The sequence below is a fragment of the Caloenas nicobarica genome, chromosome 1 (genome assembly GCF_036013445.1).
Source record: "Caloenas nicobarica isolate bCalNic1 chromosome 1, bCalNic1.hap1, whole genome shotgun sequence".
In the NCBI taxonomy this organism is placed as follows: Eukaryota; Metazoa; Chordata; class Aves; order Columbiformes; family Columbidae; genus Caloenas; species Caloenas nicobarica.
Window position 1 is genome coordinate 39,636,791 of NC_088245.1, and position 18,237 is coordinate 39,655,027.

General features: G+C 58.1%; 2 protein-coding genes across 2 annotated transcripts in view; one reads left to right on the forward strand and one right to left on the reverse strand.

Moving 5' to 3' along the window:
* The window catches only part of CARD10 (caspase recruitment domain family member 10), a 32,432-nt gene extending 20,968 nt beyond the window's left edge, over nucleotides 1–11,464 (reverse strand). The window contains 9 exon segments of the mRNA XM_065628491.1: nucleotides 1,892–1,945; nucleotides 1,947–1,973; nucleotides 3,431–3,663; nucleotides 4,168–4,314; nucleotides 5,092–5,428; nucleotides 6,758–6,808; nucleotides 8,890–9,037; nucleotides 10,582–10,633; nucleotides 11,368–11,464. Coding sequence (XP_065484563.1) covers nucleotides 1,892–1,945; nucleotides 1,947–1,973; nucleotides 3,431–3,663; nucleotides 4,168–4,314; nucleotides 5,092–5,428; nucleotides 6,758–6,808; nucleotides 8,890–9,037; nucleotides 10,582–10,633; nucleotides 11,368–11,464 — 1,146 coding nt within the window.
* On the forward strand, nucleotides 10,428–18,237 carry CDC42EP1 (CDC42 effector protein 1). The gene is made up of 3 exons (XM_065643696.1): nucleotides 10,428–10,714; nucleotides 14,079–14,979; nucleotides 15,854–18,237. Exons 2-3 carry the CDS (start codon nucleotides 14,538–14,540, stop codon nucleotides 16,651–16,653), a joined length of 1,242 nt encoding a protein of 413 aa, XP_065499768.1. The 5' UTR covers nucleotides 10,428–10,714; nucleotides 14,079–14,537; the 3' UTR covers nucleotides 16,654–18,237.

Genomic DNA, 18,237 nt, shown 5'->3' on the forward strand with positions numbered 1-18,237 from the left:
AGAACTACATGGACTGAAGATGTACACACAAAGAGGGTGTAGATCACATCTGCTTCGGGCAGAGAAGAAATGACCGTCCAAGAGGCATGGGGGAGGGAGCCCAGAGAAGGAACAAACCCAACTGCGTTTTCATTGCAGCAGGCAACAAACGGCTCACCAAACCCACCTGCTTGTCCTTAGCACTTTCCTTGCACGCTGAGGCTGCAGCCACCAGAGGTCAATGTGACCACATCAACCTCAGCCAGCTGTCGTAGGGTGCTGCATGGAGCCCCTTTGAAACTCTGGGACTACAAACAGAAATATGAAGTAGGGAGTGTTTTCCGCATCTCAGGGCATAACTTTGGGGTAGATTTGCATGTAAACTAGCATTCAAAACACTAATGACAATGTGGCCTCAACACTATCCTGGCAAAAAAGGGGCTTGAGAATTACAAAGTTCCCAATTAGCATCCTGCAAACATTCTTAATTAAGACCCCGTTACTTGCCCATGGTCCTACAGGACCCCACAAGTGCTCCAGCCACTCTGGGAATGTCTCATACTGCTAGTTTCAGTGTCACTTCGGTGTTTTCATCAGTTCCAGACCTGCCCTGTTAGCAACAGGTGTCTGTCCTCCCCCAAGTCCCACTTCTGCTCTCTGGGGCATGATGTCTGTCACAGTAAGTGGGGTCTGCCACAGATCCAGGCTGGCTAAACAAAACAAGTAGCTGACCTGCAGCCAGAGGACGGCAAATGGGTTAAATGAGCAGGGCCATCAAGATGGATTAGAAGTCAGACAGGGAAGATGGCACTGTGCAGAACAGAAATCAATATGTCTAGATAGCTCTGTAGCATCCAGACATTCTTCTGTAATCCCACGCATTCTAGTTACCTTCTCCTCTCCATCCCACCTATGTCTTCCCTTAGACCTCCTCAAATAGTCACAGAGAGGCCATTTCCACCCTAGCCTCTCAATCCCTTTATCATCTGTGTGGACATCCACTTAGGCAGAGGAAAAAAACTACTCCTATTCCTGCTCCAGCAGAGCTCCAGGGTCATCTCTAGTCTTGTGGGATGTCAGGTTTCCCTAGATGAGAGATGTCTTCTTCTCCAAGAAGACTCCACTGGACTACAGGATCATCAGTGGTCCTCTGCCCAAAGCTAGCCAGCTGCCCAAACCAACCATGTTTCCACCATCTTATGAGCTCTAGCTTAAGATGGGAGCAAAGACAGACCAGAAGGCAAACCCTGCCTTGTAGCTGAAGTCGAGGACACTGAGACAGTGAGAATCACCAGCACCAGCTCGGATGCCGTCATATAGATGTGCAAACTGACTGTAAGCCGTTTGAATTCAGAAGAATGAATTGCAACTAAGAGATTAGCTACTTAGCTGGAAGCTCTGCTCTGCCCACTTCAGAAGTGCCCTGGTCTCTCATGCAGCTTTGACAGGAGGGAAGGAAGGAGCTTAGATGGAAAACAGCACTTCCATCTTCCCTTCCTCCTCCCTGAGATGAGCAAAGTCCCATATGTCTCTTCTCTTGAGTTGGTATACAAGTATGGCCCAGGGTCTCTGGCAGCCAGAATCCCTAAGAGTTGCTGTCAGGCTGAGACTGGCCAGATCCTGATGGCGGAGGAGCAGGAGGGGGAAATACTGTCCCCAAACACCAAACGTGCCATATCAGGGAAAGGGACAGGGTTCATGTGTGGGAGAAGGAAGGTGCTGCCCGCCAGCACATTTGCTGCATAAAGAAACAGAGAACATAAATTAAGTCCCCAAAAACCCTCTTCTGCTACAATAGTTGAGACTTTGAGGACACAGGCTGGTGATGTACATGGGAAGGCATGTTGGCTTTTCAGCCTGCAACCCATCAAAGCTCCAGCAACAACTGTCAGAGGACAGATCAGGGTTCAACTGTGCACCTGGCCTTGCAGTTCATGGTTTGGGCAACAAACCCCAGCTTGGTGGTTTTCTAGCCCCAGGAATACCTGGCTGCCCTAGGGAGGGCAATGCAACTGCAAGACAGGGAGGCATGCTGAGACATTGCCACAGTAGGCCAGGACCAGGCCAGAACATTTTCTGCATGGCTGGAAAGCAGACCTGCCTAGGACACAGATAAGGAAAAAGTTGTTAGCTCATGCTCACAGAGGCAAAGTCTCTCTAGAGAGGGCAATGAACAGCCAAGTGCCACGAGCACTTGTAACACTGCTCCAGAGCCATAGGGTGGCACCACCCCACCGTCCAGCCCTTTGGAGAACAGGATGGCTGGGGAAGTGCCAGGGCAAAGCCCAAAAGGCTTGGGTCAGCGTGGCCTTCAGCTGGAGCACTTGCAAAGAGAGGGATGTGTGGAGCCAAGGGCTGTGCCTGTTCCTGCCACGCAGACCTGCCACAGCTCCTCACTCCTGACTGCTGAGGCCCTTCCCCAGCCTTTCCACTTCGAAGATGCCGAGGCCACACCAACATGGTCCCCTCCATCTCTGCTCTGATTTACACTGGGCCCAGCTATTCTTACCCTACAGCTTACCAGAGATCACTGCTGCACTGAGCCAGGCCAGGGCTTACCTTCAGGACGGTAAAGGGGCTGTAACTCCCCCCTGCTCATGTTAATTCTGCCTAATGGGGTGTGCTCCAGGGCATCTGTCAGAAGGTGGGTCTGCACTGAGCACCCTCAACCCACATTCCACATGGGCCAAGGCCTACAAACCAAAGCTGAGACCTGACAAGCTCGGTACAGATGTGACCTCAGCCAGAGTGGTTAGGTGCCAGAGGTGAAGGCGAGAGCACAACATCTTGGACCTCATTTCCTTCTCCGCATACCAGCATGGCCACACCAGATGCCCTGCAGGATGTGACCTTAGATAATGCAGAAGGTCTTGCAGCCCTTCTGCCTGCTGCACGGGCTCTGTGCTGGAGCCGTCATGGCTGAGCATGGTGTGATTTGTAACCTTACCCTAAGCACTTCTCCACACCTGATGTTCCCAGAGCTGCCCGTCCCCAGGTCCCAAAGCCAACATACTCAGCTACCGCCTCGGCTTGGCCCCAGTGGCCCTTTCCCCTTCAGACCATCCCACAGAGACCAGCATCATCCAAAGCCAGAGACAACCATGGCAGGAATCACAGCCTGGAGTGCAGCAGGAGCCATGCCTCACTTTATAGGAAGCTACCCCAGTCTCCTCACTAGACCAGACCTCCACAAGCTCTGGGAACGCAACCCCACTCCCCAGGAGCCGGGTGCCCATTCCCCCCCGCAGGAAGGAGTCATGCCCTGCCCCAGAGATGCATTCCCGGGGCTGAGAGCTGCAGACAGACGCTAGCTGGAGCCCGCCCAAGAGCAACGAGCTTTCCAAGTCCTTTCCCTTTCTTGGGGGTCTGGTAGTCACATAAACAGGAAAAGCCTGGCCCTCTCCACCCCCTTCCACAGCTCTGCCTCCCTCCCCTCCTCTCCGGCACATGCCGTCATGATACAAGCCCCAGCGTTGGGCTGCTTGGCCCCCACGGGAGGAGCTGCCGGCTGGCCCCTGACCTCCAGGCTCCGAATTTCCTGTGGCAGCCGACGAGGGAGACGAGGCCCCTTCTTCCAGGCGGTGGGGCTGGGCGTAAAGGGGCCAGCCCCAACCCGAGCAGGGGTGGAGAGGTTGTGGCAGTCCTTTGCCAGCAACCCGAGGTCCAAGGAGGCAAAGATGGCATCTGCCCCAGTAGAGGGGGATCAACACTGGGACAGGAGCCTCCCACTGAAATGACAGGGCAAGGGCCACTCTTCCACCCCAGCCCTGCAGCCAGATCTCCAAACCCTTCTTTTAGCTCCTGGTGCTTATTTTTAAAAGCTTTGTGGCCTTCCCTCCTAAAACCAAAGGCAGCCACACCAGGTCGGGGTGGCTGCCCAGGAGGGACCAGAGCTGGTGCCTGCAGGAGAAGGGTGCAGCTCCTTCTCCAGCCACACAGTCGCCCTTGTAGAGCCCAGTGCTGTTAACCCTCAGCAAACTAAGCCCAGCTGCAGGAGTAGGTGCCCATCCTAAGGTGAAAAAGCTGGGACTACTGCCTAGGCGAGTGTTATCCCTTTCACCCAGGTCCCTCTAGGGAGGACTAAGCTAAGACAGGCATCTCCTGCCCCTCCGCACATCTCCCATGGGTCATCATGGGGAGTGGGACTGAGATCTCCAGAGGGGAGTGGGGAGAAAAAACAAGCCTTGCTGAAGGCATTTGGCTTGAGAGGCAGATCCCCCTCCCCAGGGTCCTGGTCCATGCTTGGGCTCTGTGCTAGTCCTGGCTTGTAGAAGCCCAGGATGCCGTCCAGATGTGATGCCCTCTCTTCACAGCCTGGCGGGAGGTGCCGGATGCCTGGGGAGAGCGGGGAGGGGGGGACGGCATCCTGGATGGAAACCTCTGGCATGCCTCTGTGCTGATCTCCACTCTGCCCTGGAATGCGCCCGCCAGCAGCATGTGGGAAAGTGGAGTCAGCAGAGACCTTGGATGTGTCAGCTCCCCGGCTGAGTAAACAAGAGGAGCCCTGGCAAGTGTTCAGCCCCAAGCATCCGAGACCTTGAAAAAAGGGGGCTAGAGACAGGAGGTTCTTCTGTCCCCTCCTTGCTCAACCCCTGTAAAATACCTCCTAACCTCTCCCCTACCTCAGGTGATAACGCCACCTCTTCTCACCCCTGCTGTGTCTGGAGAAGTATGGGGAGAGACTCTCCCTGAGGCATTTCCAGCACCCAGCTGTCAGATCTAACATCCTGGGAGGAAAAGTCCCCTGGGAGAGACACTGCCACAAAAGGAGGGTCTGGAGAAGAAAGAGGCAGGATAAAAGGATTTATCACCCCTCCCTACCCCTTGCCATGCACACCCACCCATGCCCCCTGGCTGTCTCCCAGACAGGAGGGAGCACAGAGCATGGGGAGAGCTTCCACCAGCAGCACTGAGACCGCCTCGGTGAGCGCAGTGACAGCTGGGACAAAGGGGCACGTTACAAATACCAAGTAAACACCTCCCCAGCCCCAGCTGGGGACATTCCCACCGGGGGATGCCAGTTCCAGCCACCCTCCCTGCAGGCTTCACAGGCTCAAGGAGAGGCTGCAAAACAACAGGTTTCCCCAGTGCCAGTTGCAGACATGCTCCCACCGCTCTTCAGGTTGCTGATGTTGCCTCCCTTGTCTCCTCCATAAGATGCATAAAGAGCACCCATGCGAGACGAGCCCTCATCCCCTCTCCACCGGGGCATGAGAGCCTGTTTTGGGGCCTGGAGAAGAGGGATGGGCTGAGGAAGGTCCCCCCACATCCCACTAGTGGACCCCATCGTCTCCGGGGGGGTGAGCTCCCGTGGTGGCGGCGGCACTGGAAGGCTGTGCCTGCCTTCTGGCCACCGTCCCGCGTCCCCTATCGCTCCTCGGCAGGCGCGCACTCCCAGAGAATGAGCCATTGTTCCTCGGCCCCGCGGCCTCTTCCTGTCCCAGTAGGGCTGCGAGACAAACAAAAGCAGAGCCAGACGCCATGGGGAGGAGGCTGGGCCTGCTCCCCTCCTCCAGATCCCGCAGCAACCCCGCAGGCAGGCAGACAGACGGATGCCCGCCTTGGGGGAATGGGCAGGGACACCCCTATTTTTAGCTGCCTCTGCATCCCCACCCCCTTCCTTCCGTGGGCGAAAAATACACGGCTGGATGGACAGGCAAAATCATTATGATAAAAGAGTTGTCTGGGCCTTGTGTCCAGCCACTCCCTTGGCTTTCAGCTCTTCCCTTTGACCAGGACAGGCTCCTCATGCATGGTCTCCTTCTCCCCCCATGGAGGACTTCATCCCCACCCCTTATTCCCTATATCCCTACAACCTTTCTCGGCACATCACACCCTTCTTCATCCCCACACTCCACTCCCTGTCTGCTCCATGGATGCATCCCCCTCCCTTGATGGTCCCCTCTCCCATGCCACACCAACTCAGGGAATCTGCTCCCTTCTCTTGAGACTCCCCAGCTCCTCCTTTCCCCAAAGCACCTTCCCCCACCTCCTCACACAATTAGTTTCCAAAAGGCTCTTTGCCCCCAGAACCCCCCTCGGCTTCCTGCTCCTCACCCCCATCCCCATGTACCCTCCCTCCCCACTGCATTCCTCCCACCCTCACCATATCCCCCTTTCTCTCCTCACCCCAGCAACCTCCATCCCAACTCCCTCCAGCCTGCACAGGCTTTAAATTCCTGCAGATGTGCTCCCCTTCCTTATCCTGCCAAGGGAACCTATTTGGAGGAGGGCAAATGGGCCCCCAGATGCCTTTGCACACAGAGAGCTGTTTCTCCAAGCAGCAAATTGATATCTGAGCCCCCTTGGTCCCTCCTGCACCTCCTTAAGGCCTATGAAAAGGAACTGGAAGTGGTGTTTTGGGGGAGTTGTTCTGGGGAGACTCAATGTACATACATATATATATATGTTATTTCCCAGCACCTGGAATCACAGAGGTATTTCCAGGCCACAGGCAGCTGCTCCTGGATTGCTTCTGGTTTATGCAACATCCTCTCTCTGCTCCCAGCCATGTCCCAACCCCTCTGTTCCCTCTCCTCTGTGCCAGGCAGAACGTCAGGAAAGCATGGACTGGGGTCTGTCCCTCCATCCTCCCTCCCACAACGACCTCCCAACACCCCAACAGCACCCCACATCCCTGGCCTGTGAACAGGACCAGCATATGAGGAGTAAGATGGGGAGGGCAGGAGGAGGAAGACGGATGAAAACACTTGGGATAGGAGGAGATGGGCAGAGGGAGGGAGGCAGCTGGCCAGCAAGCCTGGGAACTTATCCCTACCTCCTCCTGGGCTTTGGCAAACCCCAAGGCTTTGAGTTCCCAGCCCAGCTCCTGGGGGAAAAGCACCCCTCAGCCCCCCATTTGTAAACCCCACAAGTGTGGTCAACCCCATTCCTTCAGCCTCCTGCTGCTGCAGGGAGAGGAGCTGGAGGAATTGGTGGGGAAAATTAAAAATGGGCTTTTATAGAGGTCAGTGTGCCTTCCTTTATTATGAGTGGCTCTAACCTGATTCTGCTGCCTGCCCAGTGGTGCTCACTGCAAGCCACCCACTTTCCTTCCCTTCTGCAGCACAAGGATGCTGGGAACCACACCAGGCTCATCCCTCTCCCCAGTTATCACAGAGGCTACAGGCACAGACCCCAGGACCTGCAGCACAGCCCCAAAAGTGGGCTGAGCCTGGCCCAGCACATCCCTGAAGATGCCGCCAATGGATAAATTATTTCGGTGAAGAAACTATGTGGCATCAGGGATCTGGTGCCCACAAAGCCACCACTGACATCAGACTAGGGATGCATTGGGCCAATGCTGGGTGTCTCACACCTACCCCTCGCCCTGGGGAATCACCTCCTACCATCAGCCCAGCTTGCTCATCCTAAAACCAGTTCTGCCTCCAGCTCAGCCCCATGGCAGTGAGACACAGGCTGGAGGCAGCACCGAGGGCAACAGGCTGGGAGCGAGGAGGACGGACCCAGCAGCACCAGGTTGGTGGGAAGCTGGATGAGGCCACGCTGGGATGTGTGGTGGGGTAGGAGGGCCCTAAATCCCCTCCCCATCATGGCAGGGGTCTGTTCCCCACTACGCTGCTGGCAGTAATTCCCATACCCATGAGGTATGCGCCCTTGCGGCCGCCGCGAGGAGAATGGAAACATCTGGAAGTCACCCGCAAACGAGCGGCGCTCCCAGTTAATGAGGAAATATGAGCCAGAGACCCTGGGCAGCAACAGGATATCTGCTTCTTGTGCACTGAGCAAGGCACCCCCTTCCCACCAAGCCCCCTGCCCACCTCCTTTCACAGGAAATTTCCAGGCATGGGGCATGGGGCTCCGGCTTCCATGCCTGGAAATTTCCCTGGAAAGGAGGGTGGGCAGGAAGGCAGCAAATAGAAACAGCAAGGAATGGAAATGCAGAGGTGAGCACATCATCCCCAAACTGGAGTGCCCCCGCCACACTCCCTAAGCTTCCAGGGGCACAGGGGAAAGGGAGAAGGGGGTTTTTCTTCTCCACAGAGGGAGTCCTGCATCCACTTCCTTCAGGCACCAAGTCTGTGAGCAGCAGGGCCTATGAAGCAAGGTGGGAGGAAATATTGAGTACCTGGAGGTGTGGGGCTGAGACCTCAGCACCCCCCAGCACCCTCCATCCCTCTCTCCATCCCCGTCACACTCAGTCACCCATAAGACCTGAGCCCCATGCTGGAGGAATGAGCCCCAGGAAGAAGGAGGAGAGACAAAATTTACACAGCCTTGTCTTTGATGTTGTAGTAATCAAAGTAAATCCTCAGCTGGGAAGGCTGCAGAGCCACTTGTCTGCTCCCATGATAAGCTTGATGGCCAATCTCTCCATAATGGTGAGACTGGTACTGCTGCCTGGGGCACAGGGTTACAGATGGGATGAAAGGTTGGGGTGACTAAAGGCAAATGAGGTAGCCAGGCACCTGTGGTGATGGTGTTGGGAGGGGTCCAGGTCTTAGCTCCTGCCCAGGGCGCCCATGGGTGATCCAGTGGATCTGCAGCACCATCTAGCCCCACAGCCACCTCTCGCTTACCAGCCGAGGTGCATAAACAGGCTGGGAGGCAGGATTGCATAGATTTGCTTTCCAGGCAGCTGTATATGAAAGAAGGGGGTCTCAGGAGGGTGCACCCCCTGCTAGAGAACAGCTGGAATGGATGCACCACCTCTGCTTGTACCCAGGCAGCCGACGGCCAGGATGGGTACTGAGTCCCCGGAGCCAGAACGTACCCTGGAGGTCTCCAAAGCACTTCAGAGCCAGCCCCAGAAGGACAAAAGTCACAGCCCAGCTGGCATGTCCACAAGACCACAAGGTTTGGGGAGGGATGCTGAAGAGGGGGTATTTCCAGCCGCTTTCCTGGAAACTGAGCCCATCCTGGCCCGAAGCACAGAGATGCCTGGAGCACGGGTGAGGAGGAGGAGGAGGCGGTGGAGAGCCGGCCGCCCCGTGAGGAGTGGAGCGTGGCCCCTGTCCCATCTGGAAGAGATTTGTTCTGCATTCCCCGGCAGAGGCGGCTGCCGTCGCCCGGGCTCCGCTCCCCGCTGCAGCCCCCGCTGCAGGGTACGGGGACAGGGTGAGGGGAGTGAGGGGGAGCTCCTTGGGCTGCAGGGGATGCCCTGGCAGGCCATGCAGGGGGAGGAGACCCAAAGAAGGGTCTTCTCCTGCCTCTCACACCACCCTCACTGGCTTCCTTTGAGGAGGACACCGGGAGAGAGCTGCCTACCATACCTCTGGCAAGCAGGGAGGATGCAGGTCACTATTTCTCCTCCGTCAGACCTAAGCTGTCATCTCTTTCCAAGACATAGACACACCTAGAAGTACCACCAAAGGACACAGACCATGTGGTCTTAATTCCTAAGGGAGAAGACTGCCACAGAAGGCAAGAATCCCAACTATCCCATTTCACAGAGAAGCCTGAGGCTGAGAACAGTGCCAAAATCCCACTGCTGCTTAGCAAACCTCTGAGCAATAAGGTGCTCCTGCCTGGGCACCCCAGCATGGGCCACCTGACCCTAGTGAGAGGCCAGGCTCCATTTTGACATCTCCTCTGCAGACATCTTGTCATCCCTTCAGCCAGGCCCTGTTTAACCCCAACAAGTCTCAGCTCGCCTTTGCCAGCACAGACACCGCCCTTCTCCTCCACAGGGCACTGAATAGTTGCTTGTGCCTGGCCACATGCTCCCCAGGAGAGCCACCAAGTCTCGTGTGAAGGCCATGAGGGTCACCGATGGCACTGGTGATGCTGTACCCACTAGCAGGTTGCCCCTCATTGGCACTGGTAGGGTTTTCTGCCCTGTGGCCATCAAGGGACAAAGCAATGAAGCGTGATGCCAGAGAGATGCAGCGTCCCATATGTGGGCAGAAACCCTGCCTGGTGCCACCAAGGAACACCTCCTTGAAGTTACCCAGTGCCACCCCCTCACCATGGTCTGACACTGTGCCTCTGATACGACGCTTGTCCTGACCCCGTAATGCTTGTCCAGACCCCGTAACGCCCATGGGGGCCATGCAGCCTTCAAGGAGGTTGTTATCATGCTAATGCTCAACTCAACGCTACCCACAGGTCCTGGCATGACTGCCCACCCCCAGACCCCATTCCTGCTTGGCATCGCTAACTCAGGGGCACTGGAGACTTCCCATCCAATGCAGGATGGGATGACTCCGTATGATATATGAGGAGCTCACACACAGGGGGCAAACTCCTTTCCTTTGATCCCCCAGCCAAACTCCCCTAACCAGGTTAGCCGATGACCTGGGCTTCCCCCTGCCCCCAAATTCATTGAAGCAGGCGCCTGGGAGCAGGAGGCAGCCAATGCTGGAGGATGGGAAATGGCAGTGGGGAAGTGGGGGAGGTGAGGGGGGAGTGGCAGAGAAGTTCCTGAAGTTTTCTGTCCTGGATAGTTGGAATAAATCTCATTTTCTCTGGTCTCCGTGCCGAGGCGAGGATTGGCTCGGCAGTGCTGCAGCCCGCCCTCCTCCTTCCCACGTCCCCTCCCCGCCAGCTTCGCTCCCTCTCTCCCGTGGCATCGGGGCGTCAGCCTGGGAGAGCCAGCTTTTGGGGGGACAGCCGTGGGAAAAAGTGGGGGACACGCCTCACCTTTCTCCCTGACCCTGCTCTGGGACGCAGCGCCGGTAACCATTGGAGCAAGCTACAAAGATTCACAGGGAGTGTCTCCCAACTTTTCGGCTGGAGGACGGGAAAAAAAAAGAATAACCCTGGTTCGGAAGAGGTAAATCCTGAAAGTTTTGATCCCTCAGTTTGTAGAGCTTGGGGGGGGCTCGGGAGCAGAAGGGTGGAGAGGGCGGTAGGAGAGGGGAGAATCTGGAGGGGTGGCAAGGAGTTGGAGACGGAGAGTATGGTGAAAAAGCAAGAGAGAAGAAGGCAGGAATGCAACAGGAAACCGGGAGGAAGGAAAGCAGGAGAGAGGAGATAGGCCAGGGGGAAAGCGGGGGCCAGGAGAGAAAGGGGGTGAGGGTGGGGGAAAGCAGTGGGGCACTCCTGTCATGCACCCTGCTCTGGTTACCCCTAAAAGCCCCACGGGTTCTCGGGTGCCCAATTTTGGGGGTTTGGAGGAAGAAAGGGAGTGCTTTTGGGCAAGGAGTCAGGGAGAGGACGGCTGGAAACCGCCTGCCTTTGCAGTCCTGACCTCCCTCCACGTCCCAGTGCCGTCTGCTTGGAAAAAATATCCTTGTTATACAGAGAGATATAACTATATATATATATAGCAGCCAGCAGCACGGGAGTCAGATTCGGGCTTGTCCACCTACTGCCCGGCACCGCTCCAGGAGAGCTGGAAGAGGCCCAGCCCGGCCAGCCAAGCCCCTTTCCCCCTTCCCAAAAAGCCTGTCCATGCTGGCTTTCCCCATCCCAGAACAAACTGACCCAACAGGGGAGCCCTGTGCCTCCATTCCTCCAGGGAAAGGGAGATTTTTCGGCACTCGGGAAAGCTGGGAAAGCCTTCCTGGCTGCCCACAGCCATTTCCAGATGCTCTTCCCCCTGTTGAGACCATCCCAAACATCTCCTTTCCCTCTTTTGGAGTATGTCCCCTTTGGGGGGTGGGTGTGTAAGGAGAGGAGGAGGAGGGAAGTTGCTTTAAGCAGCTCCAGCCAACTAGACATCTGGATCATTTTCCCCCCCTGTCTGGTTTCCGCTCTTCCCAGCAAGCAGAACAGCTCTGGCCATTCCTGGCGAGTGGAAAACCAGTGGAAACCAGCTGAACTTGGGGGGAAATGGGGGAGGCCAGGCTGGAAGGAGGAGGAGGAGGTGCTGGTGGCTGGTCTGTGAGGGCAGGGGTCTCCCCGGAGGAGGCAAGAAGGAAGGAGCCAGGCAAGAGGAGGTCGGGATGAGCTGCGGGCTCACCGTGCCAGGGGCTGGCGAACACAACAGGCTGCCGGGCAGAAGCAGCATGCGGAGAGATGGGTGGCCAGACAGGGGGTCCCCGTGCCCAGTGGAGGAAAGGAAAGCGCACGGGTCACCCTTTACCCATAGAATTACAAGTTTCCCCAGCATGAAGGGTTCTGCTTGGGCAGAGGGGAGGGCTCAAAGGGGCACAGCCATCACGGAGATGCAGCAGGGTCAGAGGGAAGGAGGAAAAAGGGGGAAACTGGAGGGAGAAAAAGCCCAACAGGCCTGCCAGAAACCTGCCAACCAGGTAGGGTTGGGCACCAGCTTCCTCCCTCCCTTCTCCCTCTCCCAGCACCCGCTGCCTGCCAGCAGGCCTGGAGAGCCAGGTGCCAGGAGGTGCTGGCTGGTGTCCCCATGGTGGCCAAGGGACAAGGAAGGGGAAACACTTTCCTCCTCCTGGCTCCCAGTTCTCCAAGTAGGGAGCAGGGGGAAGTTCTCCTCCCACACCCCGCTTTCCCTCACCTCCCCACCTTGTCCCTGGGGCGATGCCAGCCCCAGTCCCGCACAGGGGTCTGCAGGGCAGCTATGCTGTGCGGGGCATCTGGGGTAGAGTGGGGGCGTCCACCCCTTAACGTAACCCCGGCCGGTGCAGCACATGCCCCACACCATGCAGGCACCACTGCTGAAGGGCACAGTCCCCACTTGGGGCCCCAAGATCCCCACTGTGCTGCAGGGACCACCCTGGTGGATTTCCTTGTGCCCCATGAGAGCCCTGACCCAATGGCTGTGGGTGGGCTTCTACCAGAGGGAGGATATTGCTCCCCGGTTGTCTTCCCACTCCAAATCTGCCACGTGCCTGGTCCATCCCAGCGGCAAGGCAGCACCATACGGCCTTGGTGAGCAGGAGGCAGACATGCCAGCAGAAAGCCACCCTGCCACTGTCCTCGTCCTTGCTGCCACCATCCACTGCCACCCCAGGAGGCAGCCAATGGTGCTGGGAGCTGTCAGGGGAGGTTTGTTTTCCCTTCCCCGGGCATTAACCCCTGGCAGATAAGAGGGGCCCAAGGTGAGCAAACAAGGCCAGGGCAAGGTGAAAACACGTGTAGCCAGCCAGGAGAGCAGCTCCATGCCCAGAGTTCCCCATCGACAGAGGATTTGCCTCCCTGGCACCGCCTGCCTGCTCTGAGGTGACCCGGGGACAGGTCTGGGAGGCAGGCAGCAGCAGGGAGATGGATGGAGCCACACAGTGATGGGGGTCCCGGCACACAGGGAGCAAAGGCTGCGAGGCTTCCATGTCACCTCTTGGCATGGTGTCCTTTGCAACTGGCCCTGCTGCAGGGACCCAGCTCCATCCTGTCCCCCCACACCCTGAGTGGGGACTGAGCCCTGGCAGGGACACGTCCCCAAGCAGACAGGCAGACCACTGATGCTCTGAGGTGCCCCAAGCCCCAGATACTCTCCTTTCCCCAATCTGCCCTCTCCCTCTTGCCACATGTACCGACAGGGGATCTGCTGATCTGCGTGTCCCCCCCACTAACCGGGGAGGTCATTGCACTGCCATTGTGCGCCTAGCTGCTGCCTCTCCACCTGCCCCCCAGCACCTCTGGGACCTGAGTGCAGGGACTTATCGCATCTTCTCCTCCGACCTCAAGCAATCACCTCTCTTGCCATGCCTCAGTTTCCCCAAAGCAGCTGCCCACCCCACACCCCCGGCTCCCTGCTGCTCCAACATGTCTGCCCAGTCCTAGGGACCCAGCCAGAGGAGGACAAACAAACCAATATACAAATATTGCATTTTCCCTCCCCGCCACTCCTCCTCCATGAGAAGCACGCGATCCCCAGGCCTCACCCTCTCCCCAAGGGTTCATCTGAATAGCAAAAGAAGGGAGAGGTTTCTCGCCCCGGGAGCTTGGGCAGCCGGGCAGGGCACCGCTTTGGGAGGAGGTGCTGCCTGGGAGGGAAATCCTCAGTCTGCATTGCAGCATGGGTCCATTAAAGCTGCTCTGCAGGCAGGGGAAACTGAGGCACGCCAAGGGAGGTCAGAGGGGTGAGGGAAAGCACATGTTTTGGGGAAAAGCCTTTTGCTTCCTCCCCAAGAAGAAGGCCAGGTGATGGGGACAGCCTGTAGCAACCTCCCCACTATTGCTCATTCACTGCCTTTAACCTCCCCAGTTCGTCCTGGGGGTACAGCCAACGTAGTTAGGAGAATTCTCTCTGAGGGCTTCACTATTCCTCTTGTCTTGTTTAGGTGGCCGACGAGGGGACCAAGGTCCTTCCCTGCCACTCCACTCCAAGCTTCCACAACCCGCTGCCCTATCTGTGACTGGCTCCCGCGTGCCCGGTGGCAGCAGAAGACGGCGGATTAAGTCTTAAGCCCGTGGCCAGACACAGCTTCCAGTGGCTGTTGCAGCACCGGGGCTGACCCTGGACTCCTGCTGGGGACACCTCCACAGCACCACCGTCCTCACTGCTGGGGACATACCTGCTGCGGGTGATTTCATGAGCACAGCATCGTGCAGGGAAGCAGTGGGACAGGCACCCTTCTCACCTGCTGAAAGCCAAGGTGACTTGAGCTGTTCCCCTGAGAGCATCAGAGCAGGGGCCATGGCAAGGCCAGGGATGTGACAGGTCACCCCACTGCTGGAAGCCCATTGAGGGCTGGTTTTTGGGGCTTTTGCAGGAGCAGAGGTGAGGTGAGGGGTGCAACATGAGCCTGGGGAAGCTGCCGGTGCTCAGCTGGGTGTCGGGCTCCCATGGCAAACGGCGGCTGAAGTCGGAGCTGACGCCAGACATGATCAGCCCACCACTGGGGGACTTTCGGCACACCATGCACGTGGGGCGCGGCGGGGACGTCTTTGGGGACACCTCCTTCCTCAGCAACCACGGTGGGGCCGACACAGCCAAAGCCAACAACTTCTTTGCCCGGACACTGCGGCACGTCCGCCGGACACCGCTGAGGAGCCGGGGCAGTGGGGGCCAAGCGGGGGCATCGCCTGCCCCTCCAGCCGTCTCACCCATCATCAAGAACGCCATCTCGCTGCCGCAGCTCAACGAGGGGACCTACGACGGCAGCGATGGCCGGGGTTTGACCAGCAAGTTCTCCTTCAAAAGCTCCTCCAATAGATTCTCCAAAACCCACCAGGCCTATGGTGAGTGAAGCATGGGGCAGGGGCTGGCACCCAGGCACAGGGCATCTTCTGCAGCCCCTCTCCATGGCTCTGTGCCTCAGTTTCCCCACTGAGGGACTTTAGGCTCTCAGCAGAGGCAGGACATTTAAGAGTCCCTGTGAAGAGATAACCCTAACCCTGCTTTCAGCTGCTGTCCTTGCTCCTGCCCTTGGAGGGTCTCCTCCCAGGGTACCCCCACAAAGTGAGGAGGGGATGTTTTCTCTTCCTGTCCCACCCCCATAGCCCCATGCACTGGCAGCCTGTGTGGAGCAGTTGTAAGGGGGTGTCCCCCACCTCCCCCAGGCCTACACCTTCCCCATGGGCAGCCCTCAAGGGACTCCATCCACCTCTTCGCCATTGCACCCACATTCCCCTCTGCCGGCTGGAGTCCAGGAGGGACCTTTGGGGAGGGGTTGTGGCAAGGATGAGATGGGATGGGACAGCTGGGTGGCTCTTCTCCAGCCTCACAGCATTGGGCTGTGGTTCAGCTTTTCTCCAGGGAGGTCTGGAGCAGAGGGTCTTGGGGAGGGGGGATTTGGGGAGCCTGGGAGCTGGGGGAGGTTGCTGAGCTCAGAGGGAAAGGCAAGCTGAGGCAATGCTGCCATCTCCTGGTCCCACCTGCCTGGCTCAGACCCCACCAGCATTTTACCAAGCCCAGAGCCCACCTGGAGCTGTGATACTGGCCTTTGGAGATGTCCACACAGACACTGGCTTGACCTTTCAAGGCCAGGACCACTGATGGGTGGATGACCTGCCCCACTTTGGTGACAGTGACTCTTGTCCCCCGCAGATAGAAGGCAGGCTTCGTCCTACCTATCCATGCACCCCCTCACCAGCCATCCCTTCTGCCTTGCAGGGCTGGAGTCAGGGTTTTGCACCATCCCTCGCGTCCCCCGCTTGGAAAAGGGCCCAGAGAGTGACTTTCCTGGGGAAGAAGAATTGAAGCAGTCGGACTCCCTGCTCTCCTTCCGCCTGGACCTGGGGCCTTCCCTAATGAGCGAGCTACTCCAGATGATGAGCTTCTCCGAAACCAACGGGAGAGTGGTGGGGGTGGATAGCCCAGACCTCCTGCGAGGTGAGGGGACCAAGGACGAGGTCCCTCCAGCATCTAATGCATCACATGGAGAGGACAAGGCAACATCCAGCTTCTGGGACCACTCCAGGCAGAGCAGCCTGTCAGGGGCCAGGTCACTGCCGGGACTGTCGGTCCATGTCAACGGAGAGGCACACGCCGTCGAGGGCGTTGGAGAGGACCCTGCCTGGTCTTCAGGGCCGGGGGCAGCGCCCAGAGGGACCCCATGGCAGGAGCACTGGAACGACTGCACCATTGAGGCGGGAGAGTTTGACCGGGCAGCCCAGGTCCTGGCCCACCATTACGGTGGGACCAGCACCCCGCGAAGCTCGGAGAAGGGTGAGGGTTCCCGGCAGGCCCGGACGCAGACCCTGTGGGAGAGCCCCAGCAGCAGCTCGTGGCGGTCACAAGTGACAGGGGGCAGCCGGTCCTCCGAGGCCACCTGGAACCAAGGAGAGGAGGATGAGGAGGAGGCCGAGCTCTCCAGCCTGCAGGAGGGGTACGTTGGTGCCCGGGGCGGGCACAGCAATTCCTTCGAGTACGCAGATGAGGAGGATGAGGAGGACGATGAAGTCAAGGTGTGAACGGCTATCCTCCCATCACGGTTCCTCACCAGAAGAACCAGTGCCAGCGTCTTTGCCCTCCTCCCTGTCCCCCACCCTCAGGTGTCAGCATTGCTGGCAGACCCGGCAGGTGATCTCCTTGCCAACTGGGGGCACTGGGGGGCAGGAGGAGAGCCTGTCTCCTGGGGGGCTCCCCAGGGCTGGGCCAGCTTGCTGCAGGGGGCCGGTGAGGTCTGCACATTGCAGAACTGGGCATCACAGCCCTCCTCCGGCCTCACTGCCATTAGATACCAAAGGGACATCCCCATGTGCCAAAGAAAACCCAAACCCCTTCCTACCCCATCTTGTTCCCCTCAGTGCCCTTTCTTTCATCCCTCAGCCTTGCACTGCCAGCACGTCTGTGGATATGCCTCATCCTCCCACCAAAGCCCCCAGTCACTCTCTGCACTGGCACAGGTGCTGTCCCAGAGATATCCCCACCAATAACTCTGGCACGTAGGGGATGTGGGTCGCCCCAGCTTCAGGTAGTGTGAAACCCTTCCCTATGGCATATCTATCTACCTGGGGAGGTCAGCTGGGAGCTCAAGGTGTAGGCAAACCCACAGAGTTGGGCTTTCTCCTTCTCCCCCCAAAATAAGTTGTGAGCTCAGCATTTTGGAGGTGAGAGCATGCACAGAGATAATCGCAGGGGTCTTTCCACTTGCCTGCTGCTGCTCAGCATCACTTAGGCTTTCTGACCTCCACCCCCTCACATCAGGGAGAGGAGGAATTTCTTGGCTGGCTGGAGGGAGAAGCAAGGTTGTCAGGTCACCAAATTCTGCAGTCGGGTCCCAAAAATCCCTTCCTTTCCCCCACCTCAGAACAAAGAGTCTTCCCCTCTGCAGCCACTTGGTCTGCACTGCCTCTTCTTCATCCTCGCCCCCTCTCCCCATGAGCGCACCCCTCTTTTCTAGAACACTCTTTCCCAGGACAGCTAATGCCCCTTGCTGAGCAGTCCTGGGTTATGTGGGGGCCCTGGAACGAGCTGCCCCCCACGCTGCCCCACGTGCAAACCGGCCCTCACAGAAGTGCCTTTGTGCCGTGGCATGGAGCCGAGATGCTCGGGGGCTGAAGTCACTGGAGGGACCCTCACAGGACCCCCCTTGTTCTCTGGGACAGGAGGGGAGATGCTGGGCCACGGCTGCAGGGCTCTACTCCCACGCGTCTCACCCGCTGCCCGCCTGCTTCTGGCAGAGAGCTCTTCGGAGCAGAATAAAGAGACTCCGGCGTGCACGCGTGTTGTACGTGGGAGTGTCGCTCGCAGTCAGGCCGTAGAGTTTATGGGCAAGCCCCTCTCCACAAGCCTCCCCAGGCAGCTGCCTCATGCTGACCAGCAGCAGCAAGCTGGGGCAGGCAGCAGCTTCAAGGATTCCCCAGCTCTGGCCACTGGTACCCAGCAGGATCAGCCTTCTCATCCCTCTGGGGCAGGAACCCTGCCTCTCAGGATAAGCTCCCCCTGCCCTCCACTTCCCAGACCATAACACAAGCTCCAGCCCAAAGACCCACATCCATGAAATAGCCTTTCTGCCTCCACTCTGTATCCCATGCACTTACTATTGTCCTTAT

Bases quoted from the DNA above. Each gene is read 5' to 3' on its own strand.
- CDC42EP1 (XM_065643696.1), top strand. From the start codon at position 14,538: ATGAGCCTGGGGAAGCTGCCGGTGCTCAGCTGGGTGTCGGGCTCCCAT. The intron at 14,980-15,853 runs GTGAGTGAAGCA...TCTGCCTTGCAG, and splicing joins CAAAACCCACCAGGCCTATG to GGCTGGAGTCAGGGTTTTGC.